Below are 16843 nucleotides of genomic sequence, written 5' to 3'. Positions count from 1 at the left end.
AGTCAGTGGTTAGAAGTTAGTAAAATCATTGATTGATTGATTGATTAAATTAACGTCTACACTGAGTCTATGACTATCTAAGACGGCTAGGGGCTTTGTAGGCTTCTAACAATAATAAATGGAGGGTGGCTGGCCTTATTCGACCGTAGCTAATACAGGTTGGGGAGATTGAAAGCCTCAATCTTCTAATGTTTGAATGGGGGAAGTGAAAACTAATACTAGGGAACCAAGCCCGCCTTACAGATACTCTCGTATTCAAGTAAGAGGAATAACAAATGAAATGTAATGAAATTTGACATTGGGGTGATTGACCAAATTGACCAAATTGGCCATAATTGATCAATTCAATCACAATCTTCCGGTCCACCCCCTTCTTCTCCGCCTTCTTCCTCTTCTTCTTCATGCATTCTATTGAGATGCCATGATCTGGTGGCTATTCTCGTCGCCTCGATAAATTCGAGGGTCTTGATGATAAAATCATTATATGTATGTATGTATTCAAAGTGACTCGAAGCATTTCAACATATCTACTCTGTAAATATAAGATTACTTGAACCCCATTGATAAAATTCATATATCTATTTATATATACTCATCAAATCCAATATAATAATAATATCTACTAATATATCATACCTATTTCTTCCCTAATTATATTCTCGAGTACTCGGGTAATTATTAACATCAAATAAATATACAGCTAAATCCCTACCCTTTCTTCATCAAATATAAAGAATACAAAGAATATAAAGAAAACTTAACAAATTTATTTATTAGCCTGGGTATTTCAATCAATGTGATTTGATTTGATTTGGTACGATTCAATTATCATCAATCAATGGGGTTGATATTGATATCGCCAGTCAATCAAGTATAAGCGAAAGCGAAAGCAAAGCAGATACAATACAAAGATATACGCCTACCCATCCAGCCAGCCATCCATCCTTTCCATTCCATCATCCTTCCTTCCATTCATTCGTGCATGCGTATATGCATGCATACATACATATATGCTATGTGTGGCATGCGTGAGAGATACTATCTATCCATCTATCTATTAAAGGAGAGTTGTGTCCATTCATCCATATTCATTCCTTGAGATACTTTATCTTATTCCTTTCCTTCTTCCTTCTTCACTCATGGTTCGCCCCTTGCACCAACCCCAAAATCTAATCATCAAACTCTCCCGGTTCCAATCTCCCATCTTCTCTCTGCTCACCCAAGTTAAACTGTTTGACACCATCTACCAACTCCTGAACTTTCCCAACAACACCCTTACTACTTGCTTTTTTCGCAGCATGTTCACTAATCCTCTGCAATTCACTGACGAAACTTTCACCCCACCATGAGCTCGTATATTTAAAGACGTATTTTTCCAACTTCTTGAAATTAATTTCTCTTTGTTCAGGAGACATCGTTACCGCATCATGGATTGCATCGGCAAGTTCTTCAGTATTCCATGGATTAACGATAAGAGCACCATTGAGAGATTGTGCTGCACCTGTGAATTCGGAAAGGATCATTACTCCGTGACGTTTGCGCTGTGTGGCGATGTATTCGTAAGAGACGAGATTCATGCCATCGCGAGTACTAGATACGAGACAAGCATCGGAGACGGCGTAGAGGGCGGTGAGTTCCTCAAAACTGACGGATTGATGAAGGAAATGAATGGGCATGAATTCGATGGTACCAAAACGACCGTTGATACGGCCAACCAATTCATTGACGACAGCGCGTAAGTTTTGATATTCTTCAACGTCTTGACGAGAGGGGACAGCGACTTGAACGAGAACTACTTTGCCAATCCATTCAGGGTGTTCCGTGAGGAAAACCTCAAGGGCGTGTAATTTTTGGGGAACACCCTTAATATAATCTAGTCTGTCGACTCCGACGATGAGTTTGACACCTTCAAATTTGCGCTCTAATTGAGCGATACGTTCTTCAACTGATTTCTTTTGAAGAGCTTCGATAAATTTCTCGGGATCGATACCAATAGGGAAAGCTGCTACTGTGACATATTTACCACGGAACTCGACACCATTGGGTGTTGTTTGTGTTTCCCTGTACATTGTTAGCGGAAGTTCATGCGGGGTAGCATTTGTACTGACAAAATTCTAGAGCAACTGCTAAGGAAATGTCTAGCATAATCGTATGTATGAAATCCGATCAAGTCGCAATGAAGGACGCTCAACAACAAAGATTCTCTAACCGGTAGGATTCTGTATATCTCACTGGAAGGGAAAGGTGTATGAAGGAAGAAGCCAATCTTGACATTCTTCTTGGTCGATCCGATTTCATCGCGTAACATTTCTGGGAGTAGCATAAGATGATAATCGTGAACCCAGATCAAATCACCATCTTGTACATCCTTAGCTATCGTTTGCGCAAATAACCTGTTAACCTCCTTGTATGCAACCCATGATGATTCGTCGAATGTAATCTCTCCTGGATGATAATGGAATAGAGGCCAAAGGATAGAATCTATGGACATTGTTAGTACCTGCAGATCAACGAGCTATAACTGGCAGAAAATACGTACTAGAAAACCCATTGTAATGTTTATCGGCCAATTCATCGTCGATAAAAACTGGGTGAGCACCATATTCATCCTTCAGTCTCTTAACCAAAGGTTTAGCCTCTGAATCTGGCACTTCCAAACCTGGCCAACCATACCACTGAAATGTGGTAGTCTTTGCCAGCCCACTCAAACCTGTTACCAAACCACCTGAAGACTGAGAGAAACTATATTGACCATCATCCGCCCGTTTAATGGTGATGGGTAATCTGTTGGATACTAAGAGTAATCTGCCAGAAGCCTTAGGCTCCTCGTCAACTAAAGAAGGCATGTTGAAGTTATCCGAAACGTTCAAAGTGCGGGTAACGGGACCGCTAGAACTGGGCTAGATGGAGTAGATTCGTTCTGAGGGCGAAATAGATCTTCTTTAGGGGAAGCTTTAAAGAAGAAGATAAAGCAAAGCTTTTGAAGCGATGAACGGGTGTTCCCGGTAAGGCTAAATAAGAATTGGATAAATGTCGAAAAGGTGTGAGTAGCTTTCTTCGTTGGCAGACTGTGTTTGGAGTGAATGTTTCCCAGGTTAAATAAACTTGGAACAGTGAACTAGCTTTAAAAAAGGGTAAAACGTCTTCAATAGCGATTACATGAACTTCAAAACATCTCAAGTTTCTGGGGGGTATCGGGAAGACAATAAATATATTTCAATCCGGCAATTTGGATTGGCCTTGCTTATAAAATTTTGAGATAGCTGAGCAAATACAAAGAGTTTGATATTTGGTTTTTGTTGCTATAAGTGATTTTCCCCGCCAACAGGAACATGGGTATTGGCAAGTTGAGCAAAAATTGATAGCAATTACCTCATCATCGGAAAGTTTCAGGAGGTTTTCCTCCACCCATGCCAGGGCTGAAGGAAATTGAGAAAATACTGCGGAGTAGACATTTTCAAAGTGGATCTATATATGAAGATATGAAGGTATACAGTATGCTTCAAATATTCAAGTACTAGAAGGTCATTAGAATATACATGGACAAAATATAATGAAGTTGAGTTGTTGATTTATGAGGGGGAAAGTATTTACTAGTACTCCGTAGGTGTCTAGGAATGATCATGTAGGACCTGAAGCTTATCCCGGTCACCGTATAAGGTTACTCTAACCCCGCAGTAACCTCAAGCTTCCCGTGTGGAAAGGCGACAAGACAAAATGATATAATCCATTGTACACAAAGAATACATAATGTCCGGCAATTTCTATAATTATTGCTAGCTTGGATTAAAGCTATGAATGAATAAAGATATATCATCGATGAGTTATCCTTTTAGTGATCGGAGATGTCCAACATCGTATATCAATCATCCTTAATTGGACTGAGTATTTGAAGAACGATAGTATAGGTTCAGGTCTTGATCATTAAACCTTCGATCTAGACTCAAAATATACTTCTGATATAGAAAACAATATACCTAAGGAGGGGTTTCCTGCATATTGCCGCCCAATACCCATATATTAAAGCTCGGATAAGGTCGGACGACGAAGCTTCATGAAAGTCTCCCAAAGATGTGCTCGTAACCAATGCTTTTCCCATGCCCAAAAGGCATTTTGGGAACATGCGGCTATTGTTGATTGTACCACCTACCGGCATAATATCCGCTTTTTCGTGAAAGAGTTCCAATAAATGCCGCAGGGTCGCAGTCAAAACAATAAAACTATGAGCAATTGCGATTTCGGTACCATTTGGTTGGTGCCTAGATATACTGCAACCTCATCGTGCTATCAATTATGAATGACAGATGGTGATAGGAACACGTTATCTAAAAGCCGCATTTATCTCTGCGGCACTTTTTCATCCCGATGATCCCCCGAACCCATAATGGCTACAAGAGTGGGCAAATAGGTGAATATATGTTCAGATGTTCGAGCAAAGTATCTCTCTCGAGCTGATGCTGATGAATGAGTGACTTACAAATTTGACTTACCTGGAAGAACGCATTCCAAATAAAATTTTGCCATGGATCTCAAACTTCGCCGAGCTACCGTAGATGACATCCCGCAACTTCATCCGCTCATCGATGCTTCGGTCCGAGGTCTTCAAATTGACCATTACTCGCCAGCTCAAATAGCCGGTGCTCTTAAATCGGTATACGGCGTTGACACCCAACTCATCAAGGATGGAAACTACTTCGTAGTGAGCTCTGGAGATCTGATCGTAGGAAGTGGAGGAATATCTTTTAGGTCCACGTTATATGGAGGAGATCAATTTGCGACACGAGATTCCAAGCTTTTGGATCCTGAAGTAGATGGCGCCAGAATTCGCGCATTTTTTGTTCATCCTGATTGGGCACGCAGAGGAATCGCTGGTATGATTATCCGGGCTTGTGAAAATGCTGCTGTAGAGGCGGGATTCAAGAAGGCGGAGATCGGCTCAACTTTGAGTGGAGTCGCTTTCTATGAGAAAATGGGATATGAGGCGTTGGGCAGATCCGATGCTCCTCTCGATGATGGATTGGTATTAGAGATTGTGAAAATGGGAAAGAGTTTGGTATGATCAGGCTCTTGGAACGGATGTGAATGGTAGACTGATGCCCCTCCTGGACATCTATCTTCTGCAGGGTGAATTTTTTATGGTAGGACCTGGAGAAGCGGGTTTTATGTGACGACACGAATGATTGTCCGAGAGCCAGTACATCGACTCGGGAGACAGGATCGAAGACGCTGTGGTGTGGAATCTCGATCCTGCTGCTGATATAGGCAGAATTAGCTTGACCATTGACCATGATGCAAACTCCGAGTTCATTCATCATCCCGTAGTAAATCTCTATCCAATCGTGATATCTCTAATCTGTGTCAAGGTAGGTAAGCTTATCATTTTCTTTTTGTGTTGGAGCTTTGAATTCGGAAGCATAGAACGCAGGTTCGTATCCGGATAAGTTCTGATCGACAAAAGGGTATTGTTATACAGCATCTACAGGCGTAACACCGTTGATCCTTATGTACAGATCGGCTCTAGGAGATATAGGGCGTGGCCGATATGTTCTAACTTACGAAGTGGGTAGTACCAACCCAGAAGGCGACTGCTGACTGGTACCAAGATACCTTAATAATATGTTGATCCCTCAATATCTGACATTGCCCCTTTGAACGGCAAATCAGTTTAGTGACAAATATAGACTTCCATGCAAAATATGACTTTTGAACTGTTTATTCTTCTTCATTAAAGACCCTTTCGGCAAAGAAAGTTCTCGAGGGCCGACCGTACATTAACGGTTTTCACATTCATCGATGAAGAATGCTTTGATTCCAATGCCCCGGATGTCGGATAAACTGAAGGGGGTAAAAGAGCTGAAAAAATGGGGGATGACACAGTCACACAACTAATAACTTTGAATGTTTCGAGACCAATCGAGAGTCGAAAAGATAAAACGTTTTCAATGCTTTGGCAATTTTAGAATCCTTTGAATCTGAGTTACATGAAAGTTTTTGATTTGCATCGATGTCGATGTCGATGGCAATATCGATGGCAATATATTCTCCAGCTTTCGAGATGAGAGTCTGATGACTATGGGTAGAAACTCAGTTGATCATTCATAAAGCCGGAGAGCCTGGAACTGAACATTAGGTGTCTCACTAGGATCCAGAATCCAGATGCCTTTAAGATCAGCTGCCTCTAACACCGTACCTACTCTATTTAATGTCTTTAAACCAGCGTGTACATATCCGTTTGCACTTTGAAAAGGGCTGGATGACTCGTGGCTTGATGGGAAAATGCTTCTTAGCTGCTTCTAATGTTCTCTAAGCTTTACCTTCCTCGTAGTAATACAGAAACAGATGGATCGAAAAAGACCCCTGGTTCATCGGAATCGAAAGTCGTAGAATGAAAAGCCAGCCAGTCCTTTCTGAGAGGTGAGGACTACGGAGCCTCGGAGGTTACCTATTTGGTATAGTATTTTTGATTTTATTGTTACAAGTACATCGATAGATATCTTCAAGTAGGTAAGTAGGTAGATAGGTACTCTACGTATGATCATCGAGTCAAATCTCATCAAGTCTTATAGATCTAGTAGTGAAAAGAAAGATACTCGATACTCAGTACACCTAGTACTCTACAGAGTAGAATCTATCCCTCTGTACTTTTCATATTTCCAATCATATTTCGTATCGAGTCCTGACCCTCGAATCTTGGCATGCATCATTTCTATTGGTTGAATCGTGATCTCAGGGTATTTGTGGATATTACTAATCCCCTGCTGGCCAATCACATTGATCGCATGCCACTGATCAAAGATCACCCTTCAAATTTCAGATCGCTACAACCTTACGGAATTTCCAGAGATGCTCGACAGATCGTAACTTACTACAGCATCAGTGCAGTGAGAAAATCAAAACATGAGGCCATTTCCAATTGTCAATAATAACATGGTCGGTATGAGGAAGGATGGATAACATCCATTATTTCTTTCATTTTAGACAATCGGAAGAAAAAAAAATGAAAATCGTCAAATCTCAACGGTAATAAGTATCTTTTCCAAATCCACACAAATTGCGCATACATATGCAATACATCTTCACATAACGAATTACACCTTTTCTATTCTATTCAATCCAGTATCAAACAAGTCCCTTTTTCTAAGTAGTAAAATACCAAGACTATTGAAGTCTTCAATATTACCCATCATTCGAACCTGCGAATAACTATACACATATATACATACATACATATATCTATACCTACGCAAAGAAGCACTCAGCGCAGAGGTCAACTCCACTTAACATCCAGCTCGTCTGGTGGAGGATAAGAACATCGTACTTGGATACTCGCACATAATACCTTCAACCATAGGCCGTGTGTGGTATTATCAGCGGCCGGTTGCAATGGGTTCTTTGAAATAATACTACCTCAAGTAATTCATATTGTCTCGTCGACTATGACTTTGGAGTCTGGTTCGCCTGTAGTTACGACTGGTTCTCATCCTAGAAGACCTCCCGCGCACCTCTCCGTATCCTTGAAGCACGATGTCCCTTCTGTTGAAGACGAAAAGCCAGCGCCATGTGTTGCTCTAGCGAAGTTGGACACCGCAGACCAAGATGGTACTTCCACCTCACCTCTGATGAAACAAACATCCGACGATTCAGAGGATACGGTCGGTACGAATGTGAATGAATGGTTTGATCGCTCGAACACACGTCCTGTCATTGCCATCAACCGAGACGAGTCTGGAGAAAGCAGTAAGTGATTAAATAAGAGCCCTGACAAGTTTCTGCGAATTGATAAATTTCCAGGTGACCCGCCATACTTTCTTCAGCAAAGCTCCAACGATGACACCGATTCCAGCAAAGAATTGCCTACTCGATCTAAACGATACAATCTGCATCCATTAAACGCCATATCCAGATCTCGAGATGGTAGTGCATCGGAAGAGTATCGTAGCATCATTGACGATTTGACGATTGAGAACAAAAAGTTGAAGGAGAGATTAAACAGATATGGACGCTCATCTGTCGCCCACTTGGAGAATGAAAAGCTCTTCGAGGTCAAGATACATTCCCTATCGGCACGCAAACGAAGGGAGCTAGAAGAACTTCTTCGCTCGTTTTCGACTAGTTTTGATAGTTCGTCAGAAGATCTCAGCATAAAGGCTCCAGCGAATCGGCAGTCAAGGCCTTACACATTTTCTGGCAAAACCTCCAAGCAAAAATCTATTTCCTCGGGGTCTAATTCTCGACCAACTGATTCCGCATATGCCTCCATGTCAAGATCTGGACCCTCTTACAGTTCAGCCGGGGAAGGACATCCAACAGCCCCATCGCGAGACGCGGCAGATAAGAAAATGCAAGACTTTTTACAGGACATTCCTCAGGGGTTATTACCGAGAACTTCTCTAGAGATGTCGGAGAATCAACGGAGGAGGATGGTTGTTCGACGTCTGGAACAACTATTCACAGGGAAGAAAGGATCGCTCATCGGTGTTCACAGCCATTCTCTGCAACAGCAAGAAGTTTCTAGGTCTGCTGCGCGAGCGGACCAAGTCTCGCAAAGCAAATTTCAGCCTAAAGAAGGTGTACGCGAAGCTCACATTGGTCCACATAATATGGAACTAGATCGGCAAGGATTGGTAAGTACCCAAAAGAATTCGAAGACGAGCCAATCGCCAACAGAACAGTCAACCTCTCCCCAAAAGTCTCGCGGATCGCCTTCACCAGAACAGAGGCCAACCAGACCCTTGGATTTGGATCCAGACCGTGACCAAGTCGGTTCTGATAACGTCGAGTACATTCGCCACCTTGGAATATCGGCCCCCCAATTATTAACCGAAGAATCACAAGATGCTGCCGTGGATGCCGACGGTTGGGTTTATTTGAATCTTCTCATCAACATGGCGCAACTGCACATAATCAATGTTACACCTGACTTTATCAGATCTGCCGTCACAGAATTGAGCAAAAAGCTTCAAGTATCTCCAGATGGCAAGAAACTGCGGTGGAGGGGTGGCACGGAAGGAACACATTTAAGCAGCGACAGTGGTGGCAGTAGCGTACATCATCGATCTCCGCTCGATAGCGATGGCAGTGATGAAGCTTCCCGCAAAAGGCGCAAGGTTCACGCGAACAAATTCACTCTTACCGGAAAGGCACCTTCAAAAACTTTGAACGAAAATACGAAGGGCTCTGTCGCAACAGGTGCATTCTACTATGAGCCAATGTTTGTTCATTATCCTCAGCGTACCTCCGTGGCATCTGGCGATGAAAGCATCCTGTCACAAAACCATTACAATCTTCCTGGATTTGCTTCCCCATACCAAATCTTTGGCAGTAATAGTCCACGCGACGATGGACCCCTGATATTCTACAATGGAGCCAAATTCTTCACCGATCTTTCTGGCGACCGTGATGATCTAGAAGCTCCGCTGCACATTACAGGTGTTGACAAAGATGGCTACAGCAGCCATACTCGCAATGCGATTGGTTGTTCACATCCTGAAAGACATCTACTTAAAAACAGGACTCCATCTGGCTCGCTTCTACCATTTAGGCCTTTCAAGGATTATTCGAAAGGAGTAGATTTGTTTCAAACACCCGAAACGAGACCGCAAACTCCAAGTGTACTTTCAGATGACGTGGACTTCGAGTTCACTACCGATTTAGCTTGTGGTAGCCCGGGATCTCCCTCATCTCCGGTTGACTTTAGTGCCAGTGGTCTTGGCGGTGTACAACCAGCTGATCATTTGCTTTTCAAGGTACATACACGATGGACCATTGATGATCACGCTCCCGTCAAGGTTTCCAAATTTTCTGCACCACGCTCGACTTCGAGGAAGATTGTACACACCATTCCAAAGTCTTCATTAGACTCATTTCATAATCCAGAGCCCCAGGATAAGGTGGATAGCATACTCGACAAATTAAACCGCTTGACCACTTTCTCCAATGAGCCTGCAACTCCTTTGCCATCCCAATCGCATGAAAGTTTACCTGTCAAGACAGAAAATATCTCGGAAGAATTAGTAATACTTCAACCATCAACACTACCAGCGCCATCCTCTTATTATAGCATGTTTTCCGGTACCGAAACTACAGGAGAATACTCTGATTCCTCATCCTTCTCAGGCATAGCTCATCTTCGAGATGAGCCTCTAGAGAAAGACGACGATCTCATGTCAGATAATGATATACAGGTATCTTCGGATGATGGTGCTATGGACGTCGACGACGCGGAAGAAGACGATGATGATGAAAGCATCGATATGTTAGCATATGTGCGAGGAATTGATCCTACAGGCGTAGCCGCACAGGAAGAAAAATACGAATGGGAAGCAAGTGATAAGTCAGTTCAATTAGGGAGTGCAGCTTCGAAATCGGTTAATCCAGTTATGTTCTCTGAGGCTTCTGAAGTAGAACTTTGAAAGTCAATTTTTGTCGATTTGGGTTTATCTTTTTTAATATCTTTTATGTAATTCTGGATTTATCCATTAGCATGGCAGGCGCGCTTGAGTATGAGTGTGGATGGCATGTTGTTTTTCGCCTTGGAAGAATATCTCTGGATGGCATTTTTTGGCTAAATTTGACTAAGCAAGCGTACAGTGTTTAGCCTCACAGCATTAGGAGGGGATCTGTGGTTTGCTTTTAACTTTTCTTTTCATTTTCATGTTTATTCGTTTTTTTGTATGCATGCATGCATGGAATTTGGCAGATAGGGTGCCATTTGGCGCAAGGCGGAGATACCATATTGATGTTTATGTACCTATGTATGTATTTTTGTTTCAGCGAGCATTGGAATGGATGATATCATGGGATCGGATATGGAATGATTTTGAGATGAAGTGAAAAGAAATGAAAAGAAAACTTTTTGGTTAATTACATGGTTGATGAATGATATATTGTGGTATGTATAACTTGTGATTGATTGTGACTGGATGTTGTTTGGTATTTTTGTGTGTGGGTCGGTGTATGTATGTACATAGCATAGTAGGTGGGGGGGTATAGTTTGTATGAGATGATATGAGGTCCAACAATCTATAAATATAAAAAGCATATTTATTTAAGTCAAGATTAATAATTATATTTATTTATTCCATCGATTAATTTATCATTTGAGTACTCAGTCAGTTAATTAATATAAATAGAGTATTTAATTTGAACACGGGGGTAGGAAATAATTTTGGGTTATGGACTTTTGGGGTTTAGAGTTTGAGGTTTGCAGTTTGGAGTAGTCATTTTATTATTATAGCTAGGTAGCTAACTAGGTAGGTAGGTTATTTTAATGTGTCGTTAGGAACGGATAGGATAGGATAGGATAGGATACTCTAGGTTTTGGGTGAGGTGATGGAGTTTATTGCTACTGATATCCTGAGTGGGTGTGGATGGAATGGGGTGGGCTTTTTTTAATAGTTTGACCTGCTTTGACATGGTTTAATTTGGTCTGTTTACCCGAGGACTTTTTCGGCGGCGCTGACTAGATGGGGGAGGGGTTTGTGTTAGCTTTTTGGTGTTGCTTTTTCGGGGTTGTATGTGATGCTCCCGCGGCGGGGGTTTGGTGAGAATCTCTAGGTATACCACGGGACAGATGGGGGAGAACATTGCGGAGGAAACGAACAACAAGACAGAAAGATAAAAAGGGGAAGATGGAGAAGTGCAAAAAGGAAATACGGAGTGTACATACCATTTAAACCAGTATTATCAGGTTCAACATGAAGAGCCTTAACCTTTCCATCTTCGATTTCCATAGCGTAACGTTTACTGCGGGGACCACCGAAGATGGAGGTACCGTCGAAGGTTAGATCGAGGGCAGATGTAAAAGAGGCGGTTGGATCGCCGAGGAAGCGGATCTTGGGAGTGGGTTAGTGGTGTTTTCATAGGATGGTTGAAGGGGTGTGATTGGGGAGGAAGGAAGTGAAAAGAGAGGTGGATAGTTTGGCCAGGGGAGAATAGGTTAGGTGTATAAGAAAGAAAAAATGGAAGAATAACATACACCAGATTCACCGGTAGGATCGAGAGTTGAACCCCATGCTTTGGTACTAGAAAAAGGTATTAGTAAAATTGATTGATATTTCATGCATGTGATATCTCGTGATATTCACGATGATTCCAGTAGCGAGAAGATAGGAGAAGAAACCAAATTTCTCAAGATTGCTCACTTACACAAATGGATCATTAACAGCAACTACAAATACATCACCAGCTTCCTTGAGCTTAGGATGATTGATATAACCTGGGATATGGGAATTTGAACATGAGGGGCCTGATTTAGAGTTAGCAAGTTTGATTTCTTCTTTCTTCAACTTTGCATATTCAAATTATCCACTCAGCATAAAGAATGCCCATGAAGATAAAAATCTAGATTCGGATATCGGAATGAACAATAAACAATGAAAAGTGGCATTAAAATCAATTGAAGAAAAACACATACTAAAAGCAGCCGGTACCCCAATAATCAAGGCTTTTCCAGTAGTAAGCTCACCCAAGTTTACTTTGTTACCGGGAGAATTTTCAACCAAGGTATTGAGGTTGGGGATTTTATCGCCCACTTTGATGAATGCTGGGCGGGTGGTGGAGAAGGTGCGGAAGGTTTGCGGGGTCGCGAGACGGCGTATGGCGAATCGGGTTGCCATTTTTGTAGGTCTAGGTGCTGTTTGTTTGGTTGATTGATGATGGGTTGTTGGTGAGGTTATTGATGGTGATGTTGATATTTTGGTATTGGAAAGATTAGAAAGATTAGAAAGATTAGAAGGGAATGGAAGGTGGAAGCGATGGTGACGTGAGGAGGGATCGTCATTTCTTGCTTTGTTTGCCTTGTTTAAGTTACGGTTAACCTTATGGTGCAATTCTTAAGACTACTACAAAATATTTGATAACTACTCCGAACCTACCTTGATGCCATCAATTGATTCTTCATTTCTTCATCGGTAGTCATCTAGACTTGGTTATTATCCAGACTCAATACACATTGACGAAAACTTAATGATTGTATACCGAGGTCATTAACGGCAGATTTCTCGAGTCGTATGACATTTTAGCAGCAAATGCACCATTTCACTCTACGTACGGAAATATATCTTGGCACCAAGCTCCATATTCCAAGAATATAAACCTCGGACAAACAATTTCACCGCCAGCAGTGCAACACAATTATCACACATGCAATCAATCTATATTTCCCCAAGCTTCCCCTCATACGATAACTTCTCCACGCCAAGTATAATTTCTTCATCAGCCATCATGATTGCTAGCGCAGTCCTCCCATTGGTGCGCTTCGAGGTGCACTGGAGAAACCTTCTTGCGAGCCAGTCCCGTATTGTTGTTCCGTATTGTTAGCCAGCGTGCTCCATACTGTTTTTGCGGGGACGAACATGGGATTATCCTCATATTGAAGGTTTACTATGCGAGCTATGTTCCCAGTGGTGACTATTCTCATGCGGGGTATTTTTCCGGAGTACCTGGTTGTGAGTCAAGTGCATCAAGATGGAGATACATGGGTACGCGGTGTGAAGAGTATAAAGTCGTGATTCTTCTCTGATTTTTCCAGTTGTTTTTGTTGCGTTTCCATCTACATCTACATCTTTATACTCAGGATGAGGTTCTTCTCTTTTGCTCTTCTCACCGCGGTGTTCGGGACGGTTATTGCGGCTCCTGCTGCTTCTTTCAGTACATTTTCTGATGTTACTATTTTCACCCCCGGAGCTAATTGGACTGATCCTGGTGTTCTCTATGCACGAACAGTCGAATTACCAGGTGGTGTTCTCCTAGCTACATGGGAAAACTACAGTCCCGAACCTCCTCTTGTTTACTTCCCCATTTTCAAGAGTACAGATGGTGGAAAGTCATGGAAACATATCTCGAATATTACAGATCAGGTTAATGGATGGGGATTGAGATATCAACCATTTTTATATTCGATGACAGAGAAAGTCGGAAAATACCCTGCTGGTACTATTCTTGCAACTGGAAATTCCATTCCAACGGATTTGAGTAAGACTCAAATTGATGTTTATGCTAGTTTGGATCAAGGATATACTTGGGAATATGTATCGACAGTAGCGAATGGTGGTGCAGCTACTCCTGATAATGGAGTTCCCGCTATTTGGGAACCTTTCCTTTTTACATACAAGGGACAGATCGTTCGTAAGTACTCCCAGAGTCTATATCAACCACTATAAATACTAACCCAACAAAAGTCTACTATTCCGACCAACGTGATGCACTATATGGCCAAAAACTTGTGCACACCGTTTCCTCCGATCTTCTTACTTGGGGTGACCTTGTAGATGATGTCCACTACTCAACCTACACCGCTCGTCCAGGAATGACCACCATCACCCAACTCCCCAACGGAAAGTACATCATGACTTACGAATATGGCGGCGGTCCCACCGTAAACAACACATCCACCTACCTCTTCCCCGTCTACTACCGAATTTCCTCCTCCCCACTCACCTTCCTCTCCGCCCTCGGTACCCCGCTCATCACAAACAATGGTATCCAACCTACCGGTTCCCCATATGTAACCTGGACTCCCATCGGTGGTACCAACGGCACCCTCATCGTAAGTTGTGGCGGCCGCAGCGAAGTATTCGTAAACAGGGCATTGGGGGCTGAAAATGCGTGGAAGACAGTAAAAACGCCAGAAGGCACTAGTTACTCGAGACATTTGAGAGTGTTGGAGAGTAATAAGAATCATTTGTTGATTGCGGGTGGTGGAATCTTGCCGCCTTCTACTACTAATAAGGTTACGGTTAGTGTGATGGATATTACGAGTGGATTGGCTGCGGAATCGTAGGTTTACTGGCGGGGGAAGTAAGAGTTGGTTTTATGGAGTAAATAAATATATATATACATTTAATGAATTTTAGTGTGTAACCTTCAATATTTACTTACGAAAATTGGAAAGTCCAAATATATAAGCAAGTGAGTAAAGAAGTACAGGTGTGAATCTCTCGATTATATAACTATCTATGAGTACCTAAGAGTGGAGAAATTACACAAAATAACAAAATCATCTAAGATTACCCAAATACCCAAACATTTCCACCCTGTATCCACTACCCCATCCATCTCCAAACTCCAAAATCCTACATGATACTTACTATCCTATATCTCAAAACTCACCTGTAACGATGCTGTACTAAAGGCAGCGGCTGCCTAAGGTTCGTCGATTGCTAGTTATGGGTTAAGGCTTTATCAGTTGGTATTCACTTGAAAGTGAATTCGTTACTAGATCAAGTAGAATGTAGGTAAACTAATTGATAACTAAGTTGAGCACGAAGCTCCTAGGGCTCCTTATCACGTGATTTCTGATGGTGCGTGCGCATACGATCTTCAGGTGACCAAGATCACATACTAATTCGATGAAATCTGATCGTGTTTGCACAAGGCCTAAGCTCTCCTAATTAATCAGTTTGCTACCATCGTAACACCATCAATCCTAATGGTGAATCGTGACATCACCCTCTAAATCCAAATCCAAATCTCATCACGCTGAACACAATATCCTACTCATCACAACTTCCAATTACACCCGCTCTCAATCCCTATTTCCTAGCTCTTTATATAGATTATAAATAAATCTATTTATAATATCTAATCATACTAATTGTCTAATATTGAACCTTCCATCGTTATATATACATATGTAATACACATCACTATATTATATTTCAAATAATATTAATGTCTCATTTTTATTATATTAAAATATGTTATATTACCAAAATCACTATTTATTTACTCCTTCCTGTACTAATAAGACTGTTATAATTTTATAAACATCGTGTGTTTATTTTCGCTAAAAGTTTCATGGCTGCGATACAGTGTTCTGTGGATAAGATGAGCTTAGGTAGGATATTAGGATGGGATTGTTCTACTAGTATGTATAGAGCGAGTGTTGAGATATGTATGTATATATGTATATATATATGTATAGATGGATGGATGCATAGATTTCCTAGTATAGGGTTTATAGATTATAGATGGGGTGTTCTAATTCTACTACTAATTACCTGGTCCTCTGTTAAGTGAGAAGCTTAAGATGAGATTGGCGGTATTTTCTAGGGTTTTTATATGTAGATATTGAGTCTTGAGTGGGGTGGTATCTTCAATGCATATTGCTTTGCTTGTATATGTAAGATTGTGTCTGTGATCTGAGGAGGGAGCTATTCTCCTGTAAAATCCTATTATAACAGCGGTATTCTAGAGATTTATATTATTGAGATCATTCCTCATTTATCGGATCCACACTTGCTGATATATTTGCTGCTGTTTTGTCTACAGGCTGTCGTTTTGTATTGTATGTTTCTTGGAGGTTTTTGGCTCGCTTGTTTGTTAGGGACTAGAGCGAGTTTCCAAGCTAGATTGTGGACGTCCGTGATACAGGTGCTCCTTGTTCTCCCCATGGTGGTATTTAGTGCGCTGCATCATATTACCGGCGAGGAAGATACGTCCATGTTGTAGTTGGTCTGCTACTCGTACAGAAGGTTCGGTTCCCAGGGGAGAATACTCTTAATTTCAATTTCGATATTGGGGATTCCTAGCGTAATACGTAGAAACTCTTTACATTTCTCGAGAGTAAATTCTGAAGCTCTCTCGTCTTTTGAGGATCATATGAGAGATGAAAGACCTAGCGATCGTTGTTGTTGATAGATAGATGTGAATGTGCCGCTGAACTCAGGACGTTCAATCATACAGATGGAAAATTCCCGTTTATTTACTAGGGGCTGGGTTTGAGATCTACGTGGAAAAGGATGTTGAGTAGGTATCCTATTGTACCTTGGCTGGATACTGGGATATTGAGTTGATTTCGGATGGGACTTACTCTCCCATCAACGGTTATCAAGTACTCAGC

At 41.7% G+C, this 16843-nt stretch overlaps 6 protein-coding genes across 6 annotated transcripts; 3 read left to right on the top strand and 3 right to left on the bottom strand.

The window, feature by feature from the left end:
• Positions 1-1169: 1169 nt before the first annotated feature.
• Positions 1170-2846, bottom strand: SS1G_11847 (hypothetical protein; the record flags this gene model as incomplete). The annotated part of the gene is made up of 3 exons (XM_001586768.1): positions 1170-2061; positions 2109-2481; positions 2540-2846. The coding sequence occupies 3 exons, from the start codon at positions 2844-2846 to the stop codon at positions 1170-1172; spliced, it is 1572 nt and encodes a 523-aa protein (XP_001586818.1).
• Positions 2847-4522: 1676 nt separating this feature from the next.
• SS1G_11846 (hypothetical protein) lies at positions 4523-5284 on the top strand (the record flags this gene model as incomplete). Its single annotated transcript, XM_001586767.1, has 2 exons — positions 4523-5053; positions 5273-5284. The coding sequence occupies 2 exons, from the start codon at positions 4523-4525 to the stop codon at positions 5282-5284; spliced, it is 543 nt and encodes a 180-aa protein (XP_001586817.1).
• A 487-nt stretch (positions 5285-5771) lies between these two features.
• Positions 5772-6929, bottom strand: SS1G_11845 (predicted protein; the record flags this gene model as incomplete). Its single annotated transcript, XM_001586766.1, has 5 exons — positions 5772-5835; positions 5894-6070; positions 6643-6706; positions 6831-6865; positions 6898-6929. 5 exons carry the CDS (start codon positions 6927-6929, stop codon positions 5772-5774), a joined length of 372 nt encoding a protein of 123 aa, XP_001586816.1.
• A 507-nt stretch (positions 6930-7436) lies between these two features.
• Positions 7437-10412, top strand: SS1G_11844 (hypothetical protein; the record flags this gene model as incomplete). Its single annotated transcript, XM_001586765.1, has 2 exons — positions 7437-7737; positions 7792-10412. 2 exons carry the CDS (start codon positions 7437-7439, stop codon positions 10410-10412), a joined length of 2922 nt encoding a protein of 973 aa, XP_001586815.1.
• Positions 10413-11432: 1020 nt separating this feature from the next.
• SS1G_11843 (hypothetical protein) lies at positions 11433-12617 on the bottom strand (the record flags this gene model as incomplete). Its single annotated transcript, XM_001586764.1, has 5 exons — positions 11433-11461; positions 11669-11834; positions 11978-12023; positions 12148-12247; positions 12416-12617. 5 exons carry the CDS (start codon positions 12615-12617, stop codon positions 11433-11435), a joined length of 543 nt encoding a protein of 180 aa, XP_001586814.1.
• Positions 12618-13224: 607 nt separating this feature from the next.
• On the top strand, positions 13225-15444 carry SS1G_11842 (hypothetical protein; the record flags this gene model as incomplete). The annotated part of the gene is made up of 5 exons (XM_001586763.1): positions 13225-13310; positions 13532-14127; positions 14181-14778; positions 15277-15302; positions 15401-15444. 5 exons carry the CDS (start codon positions 13225-13227, stop codon positions 15442-15444), a joined length of 1350 nt encoding a protein of 449 aa, XP_001586813.1.
• Positions 15445-16843: the final 1399 nt, after the last annotated feature.

The sequence above is a fragment of the Sclerotinia sclerotiorum genome, genomic scaffold (assembly GCF_000146945.2).
Source record: "Sclerotinia sclerotiorum 1980 UF-70 scaffold_20 genomic scaffold, whole genome shotgun sequence".
NCBI lineage: Eukaryota > Fungi > Ascomycota > Leotiomycetes > Helotiales > Sclerotiniaceae > Sclerotinia > Sclerotinia sclerotiorum.
Note: the sequence above shows the minus strand (reverse complement) of the source record. Positions and strands in the feature narration are given on the sequence as shown.